Source organism: Dreissena polymorpha, chromosome 9 (genome assembly GCF_020536995.1).
Source record: "Dreissena polymorpha isolate Duluth1 chromosome 9, UMN_Dpol_1.0, whole genome shotgun sequence".
NCBI classification, from domain to species: Eukaryota; Metazoa; Mollusca; class Bivalvia; order Myida; family Dreissenidae; genus Dreissena; species Dreissena polymorpha.
The window spans coordinates 53,477,773-53,500,587 of NC_068363.1; the positions used below are offsets into that span (position 1 = coordinate 53,477,773).

Sequence of the window (22,815 nt, forward strand, 5' to 3'; positions counted from 1 at the left end):
ATCATCTGGGTCTACTCTGTTTGCCAAGGCCTATTTTCTAGACGCTAGGCATAAATGAGTTAATAGCAGGCATGTATTTGTCAGTAAGCAAAAGTCATTTTTGTCAATCAAATATAATTCTACATCTTTCATTAGTACAATTCTGTTATTTATTTATGTTTTAAACAAACAACATTTGAAACTTCAAACACTACACATGGCTATTGTATTTCTTTTAGAGCTGTAATGCAAAAATCTCAACAAATTCCTTCTATATGGCTTAGGCCAACTGGGCATAAATTGTTTAACCCTTTGCATGCTGGGATATTAGTCGTCTGCTAAAATGTTGTCTGCTTAATTTCTAAAATTAGCATTTTCTTCATTTTTTTTTCAAAGAATACTATCAGGATAGCAAACAGTTTGGATCCTGATGAGACGCCACGTTCTGTGGCGTCTCATCAGGATCCAAACTGTTTGCAAAGGCCTTCAAAATTCGGTTACAGCACTTAAAGGGTTAACCTGAATAAGTGGTTTTCTCTGAACATTGCTGGAACTCTTGTTCTCTCAAAACAGATTCTATTTTTGTATCCACCGTAGGAGATTGGGCACTTTTTGTTACACCTTTGAAGTTTTGGAAAGCCAAACTGTAGACAGAATGAATAACTAATGTGACATCTAATTGGTCTCTCATACAATCAGAAATGAAAACAAACTGGCTTGTGTTGTATCAGATGTCTACAGTTATTCAGTAATTTGAGGATGATTTCCAGATTTTACATTTTCCTGTTATTTCACTGGTCAGAAGGTGGAAAATGAATATTGGCAATTACAATCTTTAAGCAACCAGTTCTCCCACGGTATATAATGCAGTGATAATGAACAGAATATATATGAGCCTCGTAGACTGCACAGACTAATCTGGTATGACCCTTAATGCACATGCGTTAAGCCCCATTTTCCCAGAATGAGGCTCATTTAATTCCTTATCGGCCAGGTCCCAATGCAGACGCCCCAACAGCAGGCGGTGGCCAGTCTACAGCAGCAGATTGCAATACAGCAGCAGCAGATCCAGAACCAGTCTGGCCTCAACGACACGCAGATCAAGCAGTCCGAGCAGAACCTGGCTGCACAGTACACCAGTCTCATGCAGCAACAACAGGTATGGTGTCACTTCTGTGATTTTTGTAATAGCATTGTTTATGCCCCCGGTAGGGTGGCATATAGCAGTTGAACTGTCTGTCAGTCTGTTCGTCCGTCTGAAAACTTTAACATTGGCCATAACTTTTGCAATATTGAAGATAGCAACTTGATATTTGGCATGCATGTGTATCTCACGAAGCTGCACATTTTGAGTGGTGAAAGGTCAAGGTCATCCTTCAAGGTCAAAGTTCAAGAAAACACAATCCAAGGGAAGTAATAAGCTTTAAAGGGAGCTAATTTCTAAACCTGCCAAATGATATATTGAAATTTTATTTCAAAGCGGCGCAATAGGGGGCATTGTGTTTCTAACGAACACATCTCTTGTTTTCAAACAAAATGGGGCCCCTGTCACAAAGCTGATAAACTCTGTTCTTTTTATTTTTTCACATTTTAATCAAACATTCAAATTATTAGCAATTGTTTGTTTGATTATATCACCTCAGGGAGAGCAAATATTGGAGTCATCCAATCAACTTATCGATTGATCTAACCACCAGTCTGTATTAAATGTTATGAGTTCCTGGAGTGTGATATTTCCTCACATTTCTCAAGTGATTTGATTTGATATTGAAATATATTATCATGAAGTATAGATTTTATAAACACCTTTTTCATCCTGATTGACCGTTATTTGCCCTTGAACTTAGCTGACAAAGCCGTGCTGGGGAATTAGTCATGGTTGGGTCAAAGCTCGTGTTATAACCTTTCACCACGTAGATACATTTTTTGAAGCATTTGTTGTCCTTTAGAAAGTTATATTTAAAGTACATTTAATTAAATAACTTTCTTACTAAATTCAAGTTTGAAACGCTTCATTTTCAATCATTAGATACTGATGAGCAGCAAACAGCATAAAACCTGAACAGACTGAGAGTTACTGGCAGGCTGTTCTGGTTTTATGCTGGTTGCAAAAGCCATTTTCACTTTGCTTTTTATGGGGGGATAAAGTTAAGTCTGTTAACATTTTAGTTCATGCAAAGGTTTTCTAGACAGAAGTTTAGCAAAGATCATAATTGACAGAAAAATTTAAAAAATAACACTTTGAACTGTTATGTTTGCAATATATGATACATGTATTGCAATTCAAATTTTAACCATATTTTATCAATAAAATTTTTAACAGTTTTTTTTACAATTTGTGATATTGCCATGTAAATTGTAACCATACAAACAGCCCCATTCACAAAATTACTGGAAAAAACTTCATCTAAAAAGTTTCAAATAAGAATGGTAGGCTCATTCAAAACATGTATGATCTGTATATGCATTGCTGCATATATTTGCAGCATCAAATAACGGTTTCTTTTCAGAAACATTTACCATTTCCCACTCAGAAACTAAGTGAAAATGGCTATGTGCAAACAGCATAAAACCAGAACAGCCTGCGAGTAACTCACCGTCTGTTCAGGTTTAATGCTGTTTGCTACTCATCAGTATCTTAGGTTTGGAAATGAAGCCTTTAAAACATGAATATATCAAGAAAGGACTTTAATTTACTTCCTAAAGGACTTAAAATGTGTCAAAGTGCGTTACTGAGTGGGAAAGGGTTAAGAAAGTGTTTTAAAATGTTAGTTATAAGAACTCTCAGATAAGACTTCAAGGTTTATTATGAGCTTTTTTCTGAGAAAACTGGGCTTAATGCAGGGAGGACTCTTTCTGCTTGTATGTAATTTTAAATGATATCCCTTCCTTTCGAAAATCAATCATTCCTTATCCACTCAGAGGAAAAATGAAAATTGCTATGTGCATAAAACCAGACCAGCCTGCTCATCAGTATCAAAGGGCTGGAAATGAAGCCATTAAAACTGGAATCTACTAAGAAAGGTCTTTAATTTAATTTAACTTTCTAAGGGATTACAAACACGTCAAAATACGAATCCAAGTGGTAAAGGGTTAACCCATTTATGCCTAGCGTCTAGAAAAAAGGCTTTGGCAAACAGCATAGACCCAGATGAGACGCCGCATGATGCGGCATCTCATCTGGGTGTCCCCTGTTTGCTTAAAGGAATTTCTGTAAGAAATATTCTGAATATATAAATAAATATACTAGACATCCCTAATTTTGGAATTAAATTGATTCAATTTAGAAGAATGGGAGAGTCCACTAGGCATAAAAGGGTAAAGTAGGGCTGTTGTCAGTGACTGGAAGATTTTGTGCATGTGGTATATCCCAGGAAAAGTGTGAGTTTGTAAATAATCCCTTGGAAATGACTCATATACTCTTGTTAACATCAAACCAATTTAACTAAACAAATAAACAAATACAATTTAACTGTAGGCCATTTGAACCTGGGGAAGTTTGGACTTCCTTTTTGATACATTCACCTCAAAGTAGAAATATAAGTACCAATTTTGGATATTCAACTCCAGTACACTTGCCAGGCGCAAGAACTCTTATCAATACTAAAACAACATCATTTTGAACTTTCAAGTGACTCTTTGATCTGTTTAACTTGGTCTTCAGTTAACAATTATTCATGCTGTTTGGACATTTTTAACCTTTAATATATAATTGCTGAAATAAAAATCAACCGATCAATCTGTTTTGCTAGTTAACCCTGGAGACTTGGGTTAACATGTGTTTGCGATCATACGGTGTTATTAGAATTATTGTAAATAAAAACTCATCATGTGAGTGGCAGCTCTGTAATAATCATTTCCTTTTATATTATCATCATTGTGTTTCTATAAATGTTTAATAGAATTACTTTCGAAAACCCTATAATATAATTACTTTTGAAAACCCTATTTATACTGTCCTTAAAAGCAGTACAAATAAACAAAGCAGTACAAATAAAAAATGTGTAATTCAGCATCATATTTTTTTTATTAAGATTTAACACGGTTCTGTACCACAAAAAAAAACATCTATTAAGAAGTGTTTGTTTGTTATCAGTAAATATGATCCCTATAAGCACTGCTATTGCTGGGTATATATCACAATCATTAATTTTCTCTTAAATTGATATGTAATTCTTATAATTTGCAAAGTTTTCAAGCACATTCATTAATTGGGCATCTCTTGAATCAGCCATTAATTTTTTTACACTAGGGAATTAGCCAAAAACGTTTTTTTCACTGTAATTTGTATGACGTTTTAAAAACCATAATCTTCAGAATCTTGTAGTCTTATAATAAGTTAATTGTCAATGTATGTGTTCAGCTCCAGTAACCAATCTATATATGAGTTTATCTCCTGTAACCAATCTATAGGTGTGTTCAGCTCCAGTAACCAATATAAGTATGTGTTCAGCTCCAGTAACTAATATATGTATTTGTTCGGCTGCAGTAACCAATATATGTATGTGTTCAGCACCAGTAACCAATATATGAATGTGTTCAGTTCAGGTAACCAATATATGTATGTGTTCAGTTCCAGTAACCAATATATGTATGTGTTCAGTTCCAGTAACCAATCTATGGGTGTGTTCAGTTCCAGTAACCGATATATGTATCTGTTCAGCTCCAGTAACCAATATATGTATGTGTTCAGTTCCAGTAACCAATCTCTGGGTGTGTTTTCAGTTCCAGATAGAGGACACGTTGGAGGCCATGCGCCATGAGGAGTTACAGCAGCTAGCTGCAGAGTGCAGCGTCTCCCTTGACGATCTGAATGTCACTGTGAAACCCATCATAGACTCATGTACCAAGGACGCCATACTTGTGAGTGGGTGGGAGAAATGAACTGAGCAGCACTCTGTGATAAGGGGGTTTAATGCATCTGTGTAAAGTATTTTCCCAGATTAGTGTGTGCAGTCCGCACAGCAGTACGTATAGCAGTCCGCACAGGCTAATCTGGGACGACACTCTCCGCTTTTATGGTATTTTTAGTTTCAAGGAAGTCCCCCCTTTCTGAAAATCAAGTTTAGGCAGAAAGTGTCATCCCTGATTAGGCTTATATGGGATGACACTTTACGCACATGCATTAAGCCCAGTTTTCTCAGAACAAGGCACATATAATCCTCATATATAAAATAAGTGTTTACCATACCTCTTTGAAAAAAAGTTGATGTGTATATATTCATGATACAAATACAAGATCAATTCAAGAAATGCTATAACACAGTTTTTGATTGGCTTTGATTCCTCGTGAAATCATGATCAGTGTTTCAAGTGTTAAATTAGGACTGGCTTCATGACTTCTTAAATTTTCCTAATAAATTCATAGTATTCGTTATATACATGTTTAAAACTGTTCAAGTGTAAAAACTAATTGTACAAAAGATCTATTCAAACACTGTTAATAAAAAATGGTTCAAATTTGCTCAAATACTCATTCAATCTTGCAGTCGATATCAGGAGCAAATCAATAACAATTTATGAACTCTGGAATGTTGTTCATCAGTCAGAAAGTGTTTATAATACTCATTCGAAGAACTTTTAATGTGTAATAATATCATGATACCATTTAATGCAAGACAAATTAAGAGCTTTTTATAAACAGGTCCTGAAGTTCATCGAAATGCTCATGAATTCATGAACTGTATTTCACAAGAGTTAATCAAGGACAGTGTATGAGCCCTGTAATGTTAGACATCCATTTATGAAGTATTCATGACCTCAGTCTTAAAAGTTCATGAACCAGATTCAATAAGATATAAATGGCTGTTCATCGAAAAATTATTGATTGGCTTGAAATGCATTTGTCTAAGGTCCAAGGCCCCTTGAGCCTCAGTCAGGGAAATCTAGGCTTAAAACATGAAACAGGCAGAAATTGTCTTGTATTAGCCTGTGCAGACTTCACAGGCTAATCTGGGACATATCTTAATGCACAGTCATTAAGCCTTGTTTTCTCAGAACAAGACTCCCCCTAAACAGCTCTTTTTAACTCATCATAGACTTTTGTTTCAAGATTGCTCTTTGTTAATTTTGCATTGTTAATGGCATTGACGCAATCAAACTGTGCTTTAATTTAAATAATTTTAAAATTATTGCATGCCTGAATATGAAAAACTTTTGTGACTTTCTAGATACAAACAATACAATTGAATTTTCTCATTTAAGTACATGTATATGTACACATGTATATTTTAATTGGTCAGCATATTGATTATTGCTAACATGGAGCAAAACTGGAGATAGCATTTGCCATTCTTTTATGTTTGTTTGAGCCTTTAATTCAAGAAGCATTTTGAGCAAGGCAATGGGGCAGCTGGGCTTTATTTATATGGGTAATGTATCAGCTGGGCTTTATTTATATGGGTAATGTATCAGCTCAGATTAGCCTGTGTGGACACTTCTGTTTAGACTAGATTTTGGTTTGTAGAGACTTGCTTTAACGAAAAATTCCAAAATGTGGAAAGAGGCATTAGGTTCACGGGAGATGCTGATAAGCCTGTGCAAACTACACAGGCTAATCTGGGATAATACTTTACGCACAAGCATTTAGCCCAGTTTTCCTAGAGCACGGCTCAGTTTATCTTGCAGATGTTCCATAAAATTGCCTCTTGAAACATTTTATCACATAACAAGCAGCTGATAAATATCACATAAATGTCAAAGCCATTGTGCTCGTGAGTACAGAGTCTTTTTTCCAGGAATATCTGGGTAAGCAGTTGTTTCCGGTGCATTTGTATTGCCTTGGCAAAGTCGTGATCAAATGTCTTGTAGGTTTTGCGCTGTGGTGTTGAAATAACTGAAATTGTGATGCCATTCTAATGTTGCAGCATTTCAAAGAATTCTTAGAAAATTCTGAAAGGTGTAATATTATATATGCATTTTGTAACAATATACTACAGTATCAGATAAGGTGCTCATTTGTGTCAATACATTTCCTGATACAAATTCAAAAACAATTGAAGAGCTATCCATGACAGTTCATGGAATAAAGGATTAAATGTGCATAAAGTGTGGTCCCAAATAAGCCTGTGCAGTCTGCACGGGTTTATCAGGGAGGAAACTTTCTGCCTAAAATTGTATTATAAGATTTTCTTTAAACAGCAAAAACAATAAGAGGGGAAAGTGTTGTCCCTGATTATCTTGTGTGGACTGCACAGGCTAATCTGGGACGACACTTTACATGCATGAATTAAATCTTGTTTCCCAGAGCTAGGCTTGTATATGATATGACAGATCTGAGATAATACTTTGTGCAAATGCATTAAGCCCAGTTTTCCCAGAGCTAGGCTTGTATATTTTATGACAGATCTGGGATGATACTTTGTGCAAATGCACTAAGCCCAGTTTACCCCGATCAAGTCTTGTATATGATATGACAGATCTGGGATTATACTTTGTGCAAATGCATTAAGCCCAGTTTACCCAGAGCTAGGCTTGTATATTTTATGACAGATCTGGGGCGATACTTTGTGCACATGCATTAAGCCCAGTTTTCCCAGAGCTAGGCTTGTATATTTTATGATAGATCTGGGATTATACTTTGTGCAAATGCATTAAGCCCAGTTTACCCAGATCAAGTCTTGTATATGATATGACAGATCTGGGATGATACTTTGTGCAAATGCATTAAGCCCAGTTTTCCCAGAGCTAGGCTTGTATATTTTATGACAGATCTGGGGCGATACTTTGTGCACATGCATTAAGCCCAGTTTTCCCAGAGCTAGGCTTGTATATTTTATGATAGATCTGGGATTATACTTTGTGCAAATGCATTAAGCCCAGTTTACCCAGATCAAGTCTTGTATATGATATGACAGATCTGGGATGATACTTTGTGCAAATGCATTAAGCCCAGTTTTCCCAGAGCTAGGCTTGTATATTTTATGACAGATCTGGGGCGATACTTTGTGCACATGCATTAAGCCCAGTTTACCCAGAGCAAGGCTTGTATATGATATGACAGAAATGGGATTATACTTTGTGCACATGCATTAAGCCCAGTTTTCCCAGAGCTAGGCTTGTATATGATATGACAGATCTGGGATTATACTTTGTGCACATGCATTAAGCCCAGTTTTCCCAGAGCTAGGCTTGTATATTTTATGACAGATCTGGGATGATACTTTGTGCAAATGCATGAAGCCCAGTTTTCCCAGAGCAAGGCTCATATTATAACAAAAGCTATAGAGTTTCTTCATGTATAAATAAAGAATCCACTGTACAAACACTAATGGTCAGGTTTTTATTATTTGACATTTACAACTTAAATGCCATTAACCAGTATAATGGACACATGTTAGCTGAAGTGCAATTTTGCATTAAGTAAAAAATATTTAAACAGAAGAATATTTTGTTTAAATCACCTGACATTTACACTTGTTGAACAGCACATGCTATCATAATAAATATTGCCATGATTCCTAAAGGGCAAACAACTCCACTCTCAGTTTGATTTACTTTAGTGATGGCACTTAACCCATTTATGCTTAGCGTCTAGAAAAAAGGCCGTGGCAAACAGCGTAGAACCTGATAAGATGCCGCATGATGTGGTGTCTCATCAGAGTTTGCGCTGTTTGCTTAAAGAAATTTTTGTAAGAAATATTCTAAATATAGAAATAAATATACTATACATCCCTAAATTTGGAAAAAATTGATCCAATTTAGAAGGATGGGAGAGTCCACTAGGCTTAAATGGGTAAAGCAAGATTTGTTTTTAACATGATTCATTGGGGATGAGCTCTTGTTACACCTCATGACTCTTCATTGTTAATTGCTTTTAAAAGGAGTTTTTTAATACAATCAAGACCTTTTAAATAACAGATTGCGTGAGTGTTTCATAAAAACATGACATTATCAGATTTACATCAATTTAGAAGATTTATTTCAACCATTTACCAGCAAATGGCCTTGATGTTGTTGTTTTTTCTTTGAAGGCAATACAGAAGGTACATTTGCATACATTTGCGGCCAGAGTGGCTCCAGCCCAGCCTGCACAATTGCGCAGTCTGGGCTGGAGTTTTGTTGTTTCATATAAAGACACGCAAAGTTTAGTGGTCTTATAATTGGACAGTGTGGCTTCTGACCGGAGTAACTCTTGCTTCATGTGGCTTTAGACACATTTTTGCAGGAAGTGGGTCATATGTATAACAGGCCTTGTAATGTTTTTTTTTTTCGCACTTTCAGAGTGGTAAAAGCTGGATATTCCAACACTGCACCAGCGATGCGCAAACCCATTTGGTCACAAAGTACTTGCTAAGAAGGTAGTTATCAGTTCGCATGTTTGTTATTATCAGGAAAAATCTAGATTCACTTTGCATGCCTCAATAATACTCAGTCTTATGCAAACAAATACTTGCTTTGTGTTGTGGATATTTGATTTGATTTGAGACTATTATTTAGTGTATTTTGAGGTATTTCCAGGAGTAGCTCTGTCGATAGATCACTCTGGCCTTATAATGGGTCAAAAACTAGGTCAGTTGGTCAAAATGAAGAAAAGGCTTGAGAACAATGTTCACAAGGCAAATGTTGACGATGAACACTGGAGGACGAACAACAGACATAAGGCAATCACAAAAACTCACCATGAGCATTTTGTGCTCAGGTGAGCTACATAAAAGATACTTCATAATAATTTCATACAGAAATTGCAATGATTAATTTATTACTAATAAAAAACATTAAAAACCAAATCTGATAAACAAATGAGATATGTTTTATATTATGATAATGAATCCAATCTTTTAATTTCTGGTGGATTTTTTTTAAAGATTTAAGATTTGTATGATGTTTATATTTCTGGCCTTATTGAACTGTGATTCACTTTGTGTTGATGCTTTTCATTAACAGATCATTATAAACACATCCATTATTATTAAATGCTCGTTTAAAGGAACTTGTTCACAGATTGTGGGTTTTTATGTCCCCCACCTACTATAGTGGGGGACATATTGTTTTTGCCCTGTCTGTTGGTTGGTTGGTTTGCGCCAACTTTAACATTTGCAATAACTTTTGCAATATTGAAGATAGCAACTTGATATTTGGCATGCATATGTATCTCATGGAGCTGCACATTTTGAGTGGTGAAAGGTCAAGGTCAATGTCAATCTTCAAGGTCAGAGGTCAAATATATGTGGCCAAAATCGCTAATTTTGTGAATACTTTTGCAATATTGAAGATAGCAACTTGATATTTGGCATGCATGTGTATCTCATGGAGCCGCACATTTTGAGTGGTGAAAGGTCAAGGTCAAGGTCATCCTTCAAGGTCAAATGTCAAAAAAAAAAAAAGCGGCGCAGAAGGGGACATAGTGTTTCTGACAAACACATTTCTTGTTTAGGAGTGTGTTGGTAAATGCTGTAAATTGCTAAATTTTAACAACAGAACTAAAGAGCTCCATTACATTGAGTATAGATTTTAAGAAAGACAAAAATAAGAACAAAGTTTCGCCCCTGCCTGGCTTGAACGAGTGTACTTTTGATTTAAATGCTATTGCCTCAACAATTTCGCCATTCAGTCTTTGATAAATTTACAAACATTTTATTATTGATTTAAGTGATCCATGTCTAGTAAAATAATAATAAAAAAAACAAAAACTTTAAAGTATTCAATTATTTTACGTATGTAATGCTTTATAATTTTATCAATTTAAAATGATGGTTATTCATAAACATTAGTCTACATCATTGGTGGTATTTTTATGCCCCAAAGGAGGGCATATAATGACCACACTGTTCGTCTGTCTGTCCTTAATTCTGTCATACTTTGCGTTTAGGTTTCAAAAAAGCTCATAACTTCTATGTCGCTTCAGATGTAACCTTCATATTTTGTATGCATGAGTATATGGACAAGGCCTTTCCATATGCACACACATTTTGACCCCTGTGACCTTGACCTTGAACTATGGATCAGCGTTTAGGTTTCGAAATCTGCGTTAAGGTTTTGAAAAATGCTCATAACTTCTATCAAAGCGTTTTTCGGGGGCATATGTCATCCTATGGAGACAGCTCTTGTTCTCCTTGGTTTAAAGTGTCCTTATAATTTTTGTATCTGTGAAAAAAAATTGAAAATTGTCATTTTGGCAATCTGTGAACAAGTCCCTTTAAAATGAGAGAATTTATTTTTTAGGACTAGGTGACCATGAGAGTGCCATTCTGTGCTATACGATGCATATCAATTGTTATTTGTTTTTGTGTGTTTGTTCAGTGTGTTTTTTCATTAATTGTCAGCCATTCACTACTTTATCATCATTCTGTGACCTTCTAATTAAATTATCAATCTCTTTCATACTAGGCAGAGATCTCTTTTGTAAAATTTATGTTTTAAATCTAAGATTAAAGTGCCTTATTACATATAAAAAACTTTTTTTTTAGTCTATTTGTTTATGAATGTTTTTTAGTTTGGAAATGTTTTTAAGTTACCATATGGGCTTTATTTTTCACTAAGCTCAAAGGGTTTTATGTAATGCTCAGAAGCAAAGTGGAAATGGCAATAACTGTTTATATAAACATATAATATATCACGAAAGCTCGAACAAATCCGATCTTAGCAGCAAAATCCTTCATATAAAAAATTACCACTTTTAACTGAAGTATTAATATTTTGAGCACGTGTGTCTCATCCATAATCCAATGCCATATTAAAATAGAGCCAAAATATAGGAAAACTGGGCGAACTGCTTGCTCAGAATATTTGTGGGACTGATATTTCGGTAGAGTTCGAAACTCGTTTCGGTCCGTCGAAAAACATGGCTTCAAGGGGGAGGTGAAACCTTGTGAACACTCTAAAAGTCCTTGCCTAATTATGATAGATGGTTTAATGAACATTTATAGGAAGAGAACAACATAATTATATTACCAACATACTATTGATCAAAAAGTTGGGGTAAATGTAAAGATATTTTTTTAACCATTGAAGATGGCAATCTTTTTTATGCACCTGTTTAACCTTTATCCACTCAGAAGCAAACTGAAAATGGCTATATGCAAACAGCATACAGCGTTTTTCCTCACCACTTTGGGAATGGTGCCGGTACTGGTCAAATTGGGAAAATTAGTGTCATTTTCATCCAAATTGGGAAATTCATTAATTATGCTGAAAACGTTTTAAAACATGTACAAATAATAAGTTGCATATTGATATCAAAGTGGAGAGCGATTTCCTAAGAAATCATGTTTCTTTTAACACTAAACAGTAAACAATGAGTTTATTAACTCTTTTACTGAAACCGTGCTTGAGAGTATGAACTGTCTAAATCGGGACAAGTAGCCTCAGATTCCGATAGATAACCTGCCTTTGATTGAACGAGGTTTGCGTCAGTTGACTTGACCGTCGATGAAATGCTGCTATTATCTACATCTGACAACTATGCACTGGACTCGATATTTAATACATATTCCCCAATTTTTAAAGTCCGAATTTTATAAATGCGCGAGTGATAATCAGCACCGGTAATTTGTTTGGCTGTTTTCGTATTACACCAAAATTGGTTACAAGGCACTGAAGATGCGAACAATTGTGAATCAATTATGCGTGGATACACAGTTTCACTACCAATGGATAATTTCAGTGGCTTTGTGCCAGTTTGTTGGCGATGCTACACACTTAGCAGTCATTACGGTGTACTCTTCCCACTCCTCCACGAAAAAATCATGGCAGTTACTTAGAAGACTGCTGATGGCAGCCTTGTGCATTCCTCGTTGAAATTGTACTTTTCATTCTATATATTGTCAAAACATTTATTTCGTATTTCGACACGTAAACGTTCCTACAAATAATTATTTAATTAATTAACTAAACCTGTAAATGTTTGGCTGCATTCTCAAATGACCGTTATTAAATTTGTAATCCAAAGCACACTTTTAAATCTTCATGTTAATGCGACCTTATCAAAATCTAACTTTACATAAACATTACACATGCATATTTCCTTTGTCTCGACAAATAAAAAGCGCGCAAAAATTAAGCCGCTCATGTATAACGTCACGTAACTTACCGCATGGAAAGCAAAGGCGTATTGATTTTTGTATAAAAACTATGTAGCGTAGAGACAATTGAAATCTTTTAATTTCAGTTTAAAATTGTGTTATTCATTTTAACCAAATTAAAAAATTAATTTCCATTAAACATGCTGTATCTTTATCGTAACTGTCTTTTCGATGGTTCATTATTGAAGCAATTATTGTACACTGTATACAGTACTGAGTAAACAAAAAACCCGGACAAAACTGGATTAAGTGTTGGGTGTTGTGAAAACACACTTAGCCGGTATACTGACCTCATTGTGTAGACTGCGATGTTTTGACAAAAGGGGTTAACATGTGTGTGTGCAAATCTTCGGCGATTTGTTTTCTTTGAAATGGATTTTTTTGTGAATTGGGAATTTTTATTTTTGAAATTGGGAATTTTTATTTTGAAATTGGGAAAAATGGTCACATTGGGAATGGTGCTGTTTTACGGTACCAACTTTATATAGAGGAAAAACGCTGGCATAAAACCAGAACAGCCTGTGAGTAACTCGCAGTTTGTTCACATTTCATGCTGTTTGCTGCTCATCTGTATCTAAGGGTATGAATTGAGGTCTTTCAAACTTGAATTTTAATACGGGGAGTAAGAAAGGTCTTTAATAGAATGTAACTTTCTTAGGGGCTACAAATGCGTTAAAATACGTATCAAAGTGGTAAAGGGTTAAAAAAAAAAACAAGCATCATTTAAACAGTTGTGGTACGAGGGGCCGTTTCCAGAACAATATTCACTAGTTACCGCAAACAGTTTGAATGAGATAAGCATGAAACTCTGTACAATTAGCATAATACTTGGCCACTTTCAAAACAGCATTTCTGACTCAATTTTTTTGCAACTTGCTCAGAATGTTTACAAAACCTAGGTAGAGATTTTTGGGTAACATATGTCTAAAACTTGGTCTCCAGGTCACTTTTAAGAAGTTGAATCTGGGTCACATGTGCTAAAAACTAGGTAACCAGTTAAATTAAAAACATTATTACCGCTTTAGAGGCCACATTTATGTGCTTCAAATTGTTGTTTATTGGCAATTAAACATTATAAATCAAATATTATGCCTTAATATATTTAATAAATTATCGTTATAAATTATATAAAAAATCGGCATGATTGCTTGTAAACATAGAGAAAGTGAAGATGTCTAATATATGGCAGTGTGGTTTGTGGTCACAATGTCCTGTGTGTGTTCAGTGACAGAGTGACATGCACCTCAGATCAAATGCATCAAACATCTTAGTGATCGAGAATGCATTAAGCATATGTATGACCTAGAACAGATCAAATACATCAAACATCTCAGTGATCGAGAATGCATCAAGCATATGTATGACCTAGAACACATCAAACATCTGTGTGATCTAGAACACATCATACATATGTGTGATCTAGAACACATCAAACATATGTGTGAACTAGAACACATCAGACATCTGCGAGAACTAGAACACATCAAACATCTGTTAGAACTAGAACACATCAAACATCTGTTTGATCTAGAACACATCAAACAGATGTGTGAAATAGAACACATCAAACATCTGAGTGATCTAGAACACATCAAACATCTGTGTGATCTAGAAAAAATGAAACTTCTGTGTGATCTAGAACACATCAAACATCTGTTTGGACTAGAGCACATCAAACATCTGAGTGATTTAAAGTACATCAATCATATATGTGACCAAGAACTCATCAAACATCTGTTTAATGTAGAACACATCAAACATCTATGTGATCTAGGAGACAAGTATGTTCTCAGTAAATCAGCTGAGTGTTAAAAAATGCAGTTAATTTCGAGCAGCAAGCTTACTTTGTAAAGTTGTGGATTTCAAATCCACCAATGGTTGGCTTGATCCCCGGCCTGGCTACATAACATGTGTGGGGATTGGTTATGAAATCCTTTCTACAGCCATTCTCCCAGCTATCTCTGATTTGCCTAGGGCTCTTACTGGCAATTATATGTGAACTTATAATTTTTATGCCCCTGGATCGAATGATTGGGGGTATACTGTTTTTGTCCTGTTTGTCTGTTATTCTGTCTGTCTGTCATTCTGTCCCAAAACTTTAACCTTGGTCATAACTTTTGCAATATTGAAGATATCAACTTGATATTTGGCATGCATGTGTATCTCATGGAGCTGCACATTTTGAGTGTTGAAATGTCAAGGTCATCCTTCAAGGTCAAAGGTCAAATATATGGTTTCAAAGCCGCACAGTAGGGGGCATTGTGTTTCACAAACACAGCTCTTGTGTATTCAGTTATCCCAGGACTTGGTTAACAGACCATATTGATATGATTCATATACTTTTGAAAATATCAAAAAATCCAACTAAGCAATCAAACAAATAATTTTTTTGAAGTGTTTAACTTCTTATAATTACACAATAAATTATAACTGTCATCTATCATAAATTAATGCATTACTTTTACTTGTTGAAATATTAGCATGTGAACTTAATAATTCATACTCTTTTTTTTATAAATTAATGGCAAAACAAGTTATTGAAGATATCTATCTTATCCAAAATGGGGGTTGTACAGTCATTGTTTACATAATTCAATGTTTGAAAACAAGGAACTGCAAAAGTACTTCACAGAATATTTCTGTAAGATTGAATGCATGCCCCGTCTGAAAGGTTAAACACGTCTGAAAGGTTAAACACGGTAGTCATAAGTGGGAAGCTCATAAGTGAAGCAGCTACCGTAATTACTCTATGTTTTCGGACACTCTAAGTTTTTGGACACCCCCTTTTTTAGCAAAAATAATTATTTTGCGTGACTCTTTAATTTCGGACACACGAGTTTTCGTCCGTTATATATGTCTCTAAGTTTTCGGACAGTATATTTTACAGCGCAATTTTACCAAATTTCGAACCTGTTTTCGATATCTAATGACACTTGATCATGGGGTTTTACAACCAGATTAACATCATAAAACATTGCGGGTGTATGCCTGAGGGCAATGGACCATAGCATTTGCATTATTGGGTAAATAAACCTTGTAAACCGGTATTAAACAATGGTTTCGCCCGATAGCATAAGCGTTATGACAATTACCATGGGTAGTGCCAATTAACAGTTCAATTATCTACCCCATTGGTACTACCCCTTCTCAGTAAAATAACTGTGACAAATACTAAATGTTTCAAATTGTGATGCACCCTATTACAAGTTTTACGAACAATGGAAGGTGTTACACAACAACTATCGGAAATAAACAAACAAAGAATTCATAGTTTGCTTTTTTTATTGCGTTAATTTCAGGTTCATACAAGCGTGTATCAGTACATCACATGCTCATTTTTGAACTCGTTGGTCAAAGTACAACCTTGAAGTAACTTTCTGTCAAATAAATTAAGCATTTACAATTATTTAAAATGCAGTGCAAACATGTATAACTGTAATTTATACTATACGGCATGGTATTTTACAAGCGCATGCTATTACCGGTAGTGGTTGATTCATTTGACACTATTTTCGGACACTTCCATTTCGACTCTAAGTTTTCGGACACCTGTATTTTGTTAATATTTTTCGTATCTAAGTTTTCGGACACGAACAAAAATTATTATTTTTAAGTGTCCGAAAACATAGAGTAATTACGGGTAATTGTCAGTATAATGACTGATTACTTTTTAAGCTACTTTGTTGCACAGGAACATGTCAAATAATTATGCTGTCAGGAAGTTTTGTGCATACATTTAAATGTGATACATTACATTCATGTGACTTGAATCCTAATATATTTACTGAAAATATCATTGATATGTTGCTGTTTTCTTTTACAAAATCTATTGGGTATGTTGGGTTATTAAGTTGACTGCAGTAAAATAATTCTTCAGCTTGTTTACTGCCCCTCTTTCTAAGGTCACAGTTTTTCAACTTAATACTGATGTCCATGACTTGTCAGTGATCGCTCATAAGTGAATGTGTAGGATGAAGTGACATGTCATTTGCATGATATCTGTACTTTATAGTAGCCCCGCTCTGGGAAAACGGGGTTTAATGCATGTACGTAAAGTGTCTTCCCAGGTGGGCCTGTGTAGATCAGATCACACAGGCTAAAAGAGAATACACTTTCTGTCAAAACTTGCTGTTTACTAAGGAGACACACCTTTACGCCAAAAAAACAATACAAATGCAAAAGTATCATCACAGAATTGTCGCTGATTAGCCTAACGGACTGCACAGGCTAATCTGGGATGACACGTTACAAACATGCATTAAGCCCCGTATTCCCAGAGTGAGGCTCAAATGATATTAAGTGCAGTTCTAGTGTAGCTAGGATGACATTATAATTAAATAAACAACTGTATGCTATACATTTTGAGGGCCATATTATTTAAACTGGAAAGTACATGTTATGTATGAGTGACAGATAATAATAACAAACAATAGAAATAAAATGCTTGTTTGTTTTCAAGAATAAGGCAAATTAAAAGTACTTTAATTGAAAAGTACATATTTATTTGATTTATGATTGATGTTATAATTACTTTCTTGATGGGATATTATTACATTATAAGCGAGCTATAAATAATTTTATTTTCTCTGTTTTGCAAACTAACAGTTTGTTCTCATACCCACTTGAGAAGGGGGTACGTTGGAAGTCATTTGGTTGATCAGTTGTCCCTGCATGTCAGCAACTGTTGATGGAGTGAACAACTTCTTCATTTCTCAGGGGATGAAATTGCAGTCAGGGCTTTCACTAGGATTCAAATCAAGAAAGTCATCGCTCTTGAAGTCCAAATTTCAAGAGTCATATTGAGACACTTTTTGCGTGCCAAATGCTGTGCAAATGCCTGAGTTGTGTGCCTTTGAACGTAACCATTTTTATTTCACAAGTATAAACTGTTAGTGAGCTACATTCTTTCACATTTTTTAGGCAATTAAATTGAAACTTTAAAGTAATTATTACCTAAAGTGTACATGTGCAAGACACAATTTTAAAGGGCAGTTGCCTACTTATAACTGGGTAATGTGCCCTTGAACTGAGTCAATTGTGACCTGGTGGTTCAGAGGTATTGGTCATACTTGTTATAAAGCTCTTGCTATGGATGGGAATTTCCTGCAAATTTGTGGAATTCCAGTGTCCAGGACCTTGTTTGAGATCGATCTACATTCAAGGAGACAATTTTATGGGGGGAGTGGGATAAATCCAAAACGCGATTGCGATCTCCAGCCATTGTTTATTCAGTAAAATGTGTACATTTTCAAAATGCTGAGTATTCGTTTTTTTAGCGAGATTTTATATCAGTAATGACAAAGCATATTTCTTTCCGCTCGTCTCATCAGGGTTTGTGGTTAATGTTTTCAGGATTGTTGCAAGGAGGCCAGTTTTGAGCTGCGTCTGCACCTGATTTATCTCATCAATGATCTACTCCACCACTGGTAGGTCAAGGCTGGAACGTGGAAATAGCTTACTGCATGATGTCTTGTTGTTGTTTTTCTGCACTTTGTAGAAAAATATCAGTGATTAAAATTCTAAATTTACTGTTTCATGCAGATAATATTATGGTGAATAAACATAAAATATTTCACTGAATAGCTGTAACAGATTTTTCTGGTGCAGAAAGAATTCAGTAAATGTGACAGAATGTGAGTGAATCTAAATCTATTTAACTGATTGTATGTCATGACATAAAAAAATTCATGCAATTTTACAGTTAAATATGTTTAAAAACTTAACGTGTGGTGGAAAAGCAGGAAATATACAGAAACAAATGTTGGATTAAGTAAAGCTAAAAGTTAAGGTCGCACTGGAAATTTCAGAAATGCTTCAAGTGTTTCCCACCCAACTAGAGATGTACTGGTATGAAACCCAGGTAATTCTCGCGTGTAAGGGTACACTGAGCATGTAAAAGAACCAAGGGATGTATTCCCAGAGAGCTAGGGTATCACACCCAGATTCCTTGTATCTCAATACTGTCTCTTCTGCTTGCTGTCTCTTCAGCAAAACCAAAGGACCCCATTGGAAATAAGTGCTTGCACTTTCATGAGTTATCCTTGATTGCAAGGTCAAAATAAAAAAATAAATAAAAAAAATATATTGACTGATATGTGCTCAAGAATTGATGATGTGTTCAAAATGTATTACCTTCTCCTGCTGATGTTTCACTCCAGCCACACACAAGTGTCAGCATGTAATTGATTGATAAGAATTACTTTTCTTAATGACCTAACATATTGTTAATCAGAATCCAATGAAGTTGTAAGTTAACTTAATCGTTTAATAGGTGTTTATGTCAGCTGTTTACATATATCAAATATGGAGATGTTAATTGTAGTATCCATATTCAGATCACCTCTTTATAAAAAATGTGTTCTGCACAGGCTAATCTGTGATGACACTTTCCCAATAAAACTGGATTTTTGCTATGGCCCTTGAGATGATTTAAAACCATTATATCTAGCGTCTACAAAAAAGGCCTAGGCAAACAGCGTAGACCATCCACGCTTTGCAGCGACCATGTTTAATTTTGTAAACAGAAGAGCGGAAACGGAAATGCGAATACTATTGGTTCCAGTAAACTAATTCACGGATCCGGTATCAGAAATCTCGTCATCATTTAACTTTCGCTTCGCAGAACTCTGAAATTCTGTACGATCAAACGGCCGGTCATAATTCGGATCTGTCTGTCTTAATTTGTTTTGATACGTTGGATTTTGATTATCTTTTCGTTTTTCTGTAAAAACAAATCATAATAACGATAAAACGATGCTTATCTGGAGCTCTGATCAGGGTCTGCGCTGTTTGCTTCAAGGAATTTCTATAATAAATATTCTAAATATAGAAATAAATATACTAGACATCCCTAATTTTGGAAATACAGTAGAATTGCAATAACTCGAGCTGGCGATTTCTCGAAAACTACTCGAGCATAAAAGGAAGTCCCTAACAAGTTCTATATAAAAATACCCGCAATAACTCAAACATGCGATTTTCGATAACTCGAGGATGTGTGCCGGTCCCTGAAGGCATTTCACACCTTATTAACTGGCTATTATTGCAGACACTTTCTCGTCTGGTGGATGGTTTAAATATTCAAGTTGTGAAAACAGGGCAATCAAGCAGACAAAAACGCTCGATTAGGTGTGAAGTTAGTCACAGTTTTAGAAACACTGCAAATTGTCATCCTTTGAGACGCAAATATAAACTTGACAGTTTTAATGATAATCAAATAATAACCAGCAATCGATAATTATAATAAAATGTATGGTATACAAAAGAGTGAACGATCACTCTTATTGTTTAGTTTAGTATACTGTAACCTTAAGCGATTTTTTTACAAAGCCTGTTCATTTCCAATCATAGCCTTACATGTAAATAAAGCGGTCAGAATTTAAAAATCACCAATCGAAACACTGAAAGCAAATGATACCATGGATTACTCGAAACCTGTGATTACTCGAGCATCGAGGTCTGTCCCGTGCTTCCTCGAGTTATCGCCAGTTTTACTGTAAATTGATCGAATTTAGAAGGATGTGAGAGTCCACTTGGCATAAATGGGTTAAAATTACAAACATGCTGAATTATCCCTCTATGATTGTGAGTATTATGAAAACCTGGCTGTGATTTTCCATGCATGAAATTCCCAGGCCAGTAGTCTGTACAGCGCTGGACTGCCATTCTGAGGATTTTTGGTTTGATTCCTGGCCTGGTCACATTTATTCTGTGGGGATCAGTGATATAATTATGTATGTGTCCTCTCTTCTAGCTATGATTCAATAAGTTCAGTTACTGGCATAAGTATTTGCTTTTGTACCAGCTCATATACTTGCTTTGATATACTTTGATTTACTTATATCAACATTTGCTTGATATACCATTGATATATTTGCTTGATACATCAGCTCATCCAGGAAAAGTTGAGTAGATTAATTGACTTTTATGATATGACTAAAAGGCTGTTGGAAATGGTGAAAATCCCATACAAAAGCATTTGAACCATGCTCTGGCAAAAAACAAGGTTTAATGCATGTGCACAAAATGTACCCCAGATAAGCCTGTGCTCTCTGCACAAGCTAATTAGAGACATTGCTTTCTGCCTAAACTGGATTTAAGCTAAGAATTAACAGCATAAAAATGCAAACTGTTTGATAATTTGATAAGAAAATGCAATGGAAGCGGAAAGTGTTGTCTCTGATTAACCTGTGTGGACTGCAAAAGCTAATCTGGGACAACACTTTACACACAGGCATTTTTGTTGCAGCCAGCGTAAGAATGCTGACATCCTAAAGGAACAGTTGGAAAGAATTGTGGTGCCCGTGTTCTGTACAGCCCACGTGGGTGCCGGCGATGACAAGAAGGCCAAACTCAACAAGGTAAGATCTAAAAGTGTACATGGTATATCGTTGAAAAAGGGCAAACCAATCCCAATACAACAAGCAAATTTGTTCAATTGATATCCTTGCCAATATCAAAAATTGTGTGACAGACAGACAGAATGAAGGACGGACGGACAACGCTATTTCTTTATCCCTTCGCCTTTGGCGGTGGATAAAAATATCCTGTTGGGATTGGGTTTTTGTAGTGTTTTATTTTCACCTTTTGGGTAAAGTTGGTGGGGCCCTTCAGTTGGGGAGTTTTATAGTAAGGGTAATGATTTTATTTTAGAAAAGCTTGATAACATGTTTATATTCTACTTTGTTATAAAACATTAATCAAATACTGTACTACAAATGCTTGAGTAGATTTTACTCAGTTTTACTTTAATGCAAAGTTGCATGGAAATATTTAAAAAATGCCTTTTACTTAGTTAAGTTTCATCCATGTTCTGCATTTTTTAGCTCACCTGAGCACAATGTGCTCGTTGTGAGCTTTTATGATCGCCTTTTGTCAGTCGTGTGTTGTGGGTCGTACGTAGTCAATATTTGTCTGTTAACACTCTGTAGGCCAATTCTTCTTATATGACCATATATGGCTTTAGAAAAACCATGTTAACACTCTAGAGGCCAGACTTATGTCTGTCTGATCTTCATGAAACTTGGTCAGAAGATTTGTCCCAATTATATTTTGTATTTGTTAAAAATGGTTTTCGTTGGTTGAAAAACATGGCCAACAGGGGGCAGGGCATTTTTCCTTAGACGGGTGTACTAATAACTTGTTAACACAATTTTAGTCACATTTATAGGTTCAATCTTCATGAAACTTGGTCAGAACATTTGTCCCAATAAACTCTGGGCTGAGTTTTAAAATGGTTCTGGTCTGGTAAAAACATGGCCGCCATTTGGGGGGCATTTTTCCAAAAATGGCTATAGTCAAGACTTGTTAAGACCCTAGAGGCAACATTTATTGTCCTATCATCATGAAACTTGTCAGAAGATTTGTCCCAATCATATCTTGGATAAGTTGTAACATGGTTCCGGTTGCTTGAAAAGTATGGCCGCCAGGGAGCATGGCATTTTTCCATATATGGCTATATATGGCTGTAGTTAAACCTTGTTAACACTCTAGAGGCCACATTTACTGTCTGATCTTCATGAAACTTGGTCTGAAGATTTTTCCCAATGATATCTTGGATGAGTTTGAAAATAGTTTTAGTTGGTAATAAAAACATGGCAACCAGGGGGCTGGGCATTTTTTCTTAATGGCTATAGTAAAACTTTGTTAACACTTTAGAGGCCACATTTATTGTTGATCATCATGAAACTTTGTCAAAAGATTTGTCTCAATGATATCTTGGATAAGTTGGAACATTGTTCCGGTGCTTGAAAAATATGGCTGCCAGGGGGCTGGGCATTTTTTCTTATATGGCTATATTATGGCTGTAGTAAAA

At 35.4% G+C, this 22,815-nt stretch overlaps 1 protein-coding gene across 1 annotated transcript in view; it reads left to right on the forward strand.

Annotated features, from left to right (window-relative positions):
- LOC127846635 (calcium homeostasis endoplasmic reticulum protein-like) overlaps positions 1-9,535 on the forward strand; it is a 29,205-nt gene extending 19,670 nt beyond the window's left edge. The window contains exons 4-7 of the mRNA XM_052378066.1: positions 974-1,138; positions 4,705-4,842; positions 9,202-9,278; positions 9,439-9,535. Coding sequence (XP_052234026.1) covers positions 974-1,138; positions 4,705-4,842; positions 9,202-9,278; positions 9,439-9,520 — 462 coding nt within the window. The 3' untranslated portion in view covers positions 9,521-9,535. The remainder of the gene's footprint in view (positions 1-973; positions 1,139-4,704; positions 4,843-9,201; positions 9,279-9,438) is intronic.
- The last annotated feature ends 13,280 nt before the right edge of the window (positions 9,536-22,815 follow it).